The sequence below is a fragment of the Galeopterus variegatus genome, unplaced genomic scaffold (genome assembly GCF_000696425.1).
Source record: "Galeopterus variegatus unplaced genomic scaffold, G_variegatus-3.0.2 Scaffold7007, whole genome shotgun sequence".
NCBI classification, from domain to species: Eukaryota; Metazoa; Chordata; class Mammalia; order Dermoptera; family Cynocephalidae; genus Galeopterus; species Galeopterus variegatus.
Genome location: NW_007733118.1, coordinates 100214 through 104797, shown reverse-complemented (window position 1 = coordinate 104797; position 4584 = coordinate 100214). Strand labels below are relative to the sequence as shown.

The window sequence follows — 4584 nt, the reverse complement described above, 5'->3', positions numbered from 1 at the left end:
ACTCTGGAATGGGCTTTGTGGAGAGAGACATCCTCTTCTTTTCTTTGGTCTCTACTGGTGATTCTCCTGTGTCAGTGCACTCCAATGGCTGGCAGACCATCTGCATGGTGGTTGTGATGTCTAGTCACTTTCACAGCAGCCGTGGTTACTGTGGTGCTGTGGTGAGCCACCCCCATGGAGGTGATGTTTTTGGCATGCTCCTTGGCACTGGTGGTGTGTCTGGTTGTGGGCGGGGGTCTGGTCCCTGCCCCAGTGAGGCCCCAAGGCACTGGCCATGTGCCTGGATTTGGGAGTGGGGTCTGATCCCTCTTTCCATGCCTCAGGTATGCTGGTGGGCCCCAAGGCACTGGTGGTGTGCCTGGGCCAGAACTGTTTGTCCTTTGCTTACTTCTAAAATGGGGGAACTTCCTGTGGGAACCAGTACTTGAGCTGTGTGGTTGAGCTAAATTGCTGCTTTGCTGCTGTTTCCCTAGGGAACACTTTTCGTGCAGCTCAGGGTTTAATGGCTGACCTTATAGGTACTTCTGGCTATCCAGAGACCCGGTGTTCCTGGGTTGTGTAGAAACTCTGATCTGGGCCTGAATCTGTTCAACAAACTGCACCCCATGCAATTCTGCATTTCTGACCAGTCTCATCTGAGTGGTCCTGCACTGATTGTGGGGGGTTGATTGGCTGTCCTTGCTGTGTCCCAGTGTTCTCCTTGTGGGCCTGTCTCCCGCACTGCCCGTACTCCAAACACTTCCCATGGGATGGGCCCTATGCTGGTCCCTTGCGATGACTCACTGGCCTCTGAATGGCTCCCCTGTTTCAGCTGTTCTGGCTCCTCGCTCGTGCGTGGGTCCACGGGAACTCAATTAGTGGTGTGGCTGTCCTGGGGGCCACCAAGGTCCTCTTCTCCCCTGCTGCCTCCTAGCAGCTCCATCCAAACGGCACAGCTGTGGCTTCTGCTGGCTCCTGCTCCATGTGCTCAGCAGTTCCAGCCTTAAAGAGGCTGTGGCCCAAAATGCTCTGAGCAGTTTTTCTTTCTCTCATTGTGGCTTCTCCCCCTTCATGAACGCCATAGGTCTGTCTTCCTCTTCCCCTGAGCTCCAGTGGCCCCAGCTTGGCTGTTGTTACATTTTTATAGTTGTAAATTGGTTGATTTGTAGGAGAGAGTGACGCTGGGGACCGTCTGTTCTGCCATCTTGACCAGAATTCCTTGGTGGAGTTTTTTGAGTAACTTCATCTACATCCTTTTTTCCCCTTTTTTATTCTGGAACCATCTTGACTCCCTTTGGAGATGTCTTAGATATGTTTCAATATAGACTAATTTAATTTGCTCTTTAACTTGTCTTATTGGTCTGTGTAAAGCTACATGACTACACCAGTTGTTGGGTTGAGGCAGTAGCTCTACGCTAATTGTATGGCTAGGCATTTCATAACTAAAGCCAAAATGTTTCATTATTTTAGTTATACTAAGTTTCCATTTGTATTGGCAGAGCTAGGGCTCAGATCCTTCAAACCCGTTGTACAGACTGGGTCACCAGACCTCTCACATGCCAGGCTGGGTCACCAGACTCTTCACACACAGGTCCATGCTAGGAAATTGGGAAATATCCCAGGAGCCATTGGCCGATGACACAAGCTCAGTCAGCAACAGCAGCAGCAACTTACAGCAGCCTTCAGCAGCAGTAGCCGTCTCCCTGGGGGCATCCCAGGGGCGGGGTGCCTCGTGGATCAGAGTCACTTGTCTTTTATACTTAAGTCCATAACCCAGGACACCTGGGTGCCTATGCGCATCTACATCACGCAATAGCCAAGGAGCACCTGGGCCCACATGCATATTTACGTCAAATGCTTGGCAAGATTCTGAACATCTGAGGGGCCCGGACCATTTTCCTATATTTTCCCTACAATCTGCTACAAAGTATTATTTTCTGAAGACTTACCCATAGGACCCTCATCCCAAGCTGATTTCTGGGGGTCGTTCATTATACATGATTAAAGATAGATATCAAATCTTTTTCTTGGAACAAGTATCTCTCCATGTTCTAGAATAGTGATTTGGTTTTGTTTTTTTTCCCCACAACAATCTTAAGAGGAAATTTAATGTATGACAAATGAAAGGAGTGATTTCGGTTGAAGGGACCTGGTGTTTCACCGATAATTTGAAGTAGCCTTTCAATGAGGAAAAAAAAACTTTGAGAACTACCATTCAGAAGATATGTTAGAATCCTTCATTTGAAATCTTTGACCTAGAAAACTTCTTAAAGATCATCTAGAGTGACTCTTCATATTTGAGGTTACTGGCCCAGAAGAGTGAAATAACTCAGAGTCACTAATCTCCATACTATTCTCTCAGGGATTGGGGAGGGGATCCAGTCAAGTCTTTCTTTAGCTCTCTATCACTGATCTTTCATTTTTGTGGCCTCTCTCCATATCTCTGGCTTTGAACTTACTTTTACTCTTTTTTCCTTTTGTGTAGGGGAAAAATATTTATTTACCTTTAAAACATGTCTGTATTGGTGTATATAAACATGTAAATATGTTCCTATAGAAAACACTTATATTCAAGTTTCTCTGCTTTTTTTTTTTTTTTTTCCTTTTTGTCTTTTTTCGTGTCTGGCAACGGATTGCAACCCTCAGTGTCGCGCCTGGACCGGACCGGACCGGGAACGGGATCGCAACCCTCGGCGTTGCGCCCGCACTCCGCTCAGCCAGTGAGCGGAACCGGTCTGTATGTGGGATCTGAACCCTCGGCGGGAGCGCCGCCGCGCTTCCAAGCGGCGCACTGTAGCAGTGCGCCACCAGGCCAGCCCAAGTTTCTCTGCTTTAAGCATAGGTTAATAACCATTTGTTTGAGAAAATCCAAGTGCTTTTTCTAAGCGCCAAGATCTCTATTTGCAGTTATTTATAACCTGCTGGTCAGATCAGAATACTAGAATGAAAACCTCGAAGGTGAAAACCACATTTAAATCCAGCTGATTACAAAAACATAGGATTTGGGGAAAATCAGGATTGATGACTGTTCACGATGAAAAAAATCCTGGGAAGTTCAGGTGACTATAAATTTTCATATGAGTCAATAGGATAATATGGTTACTAAGAGCCATTTACTCTTTTGATAATATTTATAGAAATATAATGTGACTAGGTCATAAGAACTAGGCCCACTGTAGTCTGTGTCTGTCACTATGTCTAGAACACTGTATTTAATTCTGGTTGTAATATTTTTGATAAGGGGTATTGATGTTAAAGTGCATTATAAAATATTAGTCATTTTATAGATATTAGAAGACAGAAGCCATGTGGAACACTTGTAGAAACCAGTGATGTTCAGCCTGAAGAAGAGGTAATGAGTGGGTTATCTGTAATCAGATATTTGAAGAGTATAGCAGGCAAGAAGAAATAGAGGGCAATAGGATAGCTTATAGGGAAATACTTTTTGGTTCAACATAAGAATTTTGGAATAAGTAGAACTGTCCAACAATCAAACAGGCTACTTCTCAAGATAGTGAGCCCCTCATAACTAGAAGTGTTCAGCAAAGGTTAGAGGATTTTCTAGACTGAGCTCCTGCAGAAGAGTGACAGAACTCATCCATGTAAATATTTATTGAATTCATATTCTGGGAGGAAATTAATTCAGCAAATGTGTGTGCACCTATTAGGATGTAGGTGCTGTACTGTATTGAATGAAATTGTACTAGATATCCTCTAAGGTCTGTTTTCAGTCTCAGATTTGGAGAAATAAAAGACGAGTAAAAATGATATCAGTAAAAACATTTTTATTTGCAAATATTTCTAAATATTTAATATAAATGGTGACATAATCTGTTGTTTCTTCTCTCCCCCCTTTCTTCTATTTTCTAGTACATGGAAAAGAGGACCAAGAGCAGGGAGCATGGCGATGTGATGAGAAAGAGACTTTTTAATCCTCCAGAGGAATCTGAAAAATAAATTCTGTTTTAACTGGATGCCTTTGCTGAGGGAAGACCTAAAGACTCTTGGTTGATAGCCGAAAGAATCCTATCTTATTTGGTCTCCAGAATCTTTTGAATGAAAAGTGACCCATGAGAAATTGAACCGTGAAAAAATATGAAAACCCTGGATTCCGGATAGTTTGGGGGCAGAGCCTTGAGTACTGTCTTTTGTCTACCAACAAACCTGACTTCTACAATATTTCTTCCTTTTGTCTACAAGCAGTTAACATTTGAGTAACTTATCTCCTTCAATAAAATAATTTATTTAAATCACTTCTTTTTCTTAGACTGCCCTAGAGTTAGGGCAAAATGATGCCATTAGGCTTCTCTTTTTTGACATTGTGGTGATTCTGAAGCTTAAACATCGAAGACACAAGTTAGAGCAAAAAGAGTTCTGGGGAGATCCCAACTGTGTTAACTGTTTGAAAATGTTCCAATTTTATTGTTTTCAGTTATTTTCTAAAAGATTAAGTGTTTATAATTAACACTGATAGAATTTCACCTGGTTAGGATTTAAGTCTTAGTGGACTTTGCTTCCCTTTTTGGTTGAATTTATCCACTTTAGGTGTCAGTTAACTCCTGGGCATTAACTTTAGGCCAGCATGTCTCCTCTCTGCTGGGTACA

General features: G+C 43.0%; 1 protein-coding gene across 1 annotated transcript in view; it reads left to right on the top strand.

Moving 5' to 3' along the window:
* Positions 1-4232, top strand: part of LOC103606979 (COX assembly mitochondrial protein 2 homolog) — a gene marked incomplete at its 5' end in the record, with an annotated part of 6615 nt that extends 2383 nt beyond the window's left edge. Inside the window, one exon of the mRNA XM_008591537.1 lies at positions 3850-4232. Within this exon, the coding sequence (XP_008589759.1) occupies positions 3850-3936 (87 nt within the window). The remainder of the gene's footprint in view (positions 1-3849) is intronic.
* Between the last annotated feature and the right edge of the window lie 352 nt (positions 4233-4584).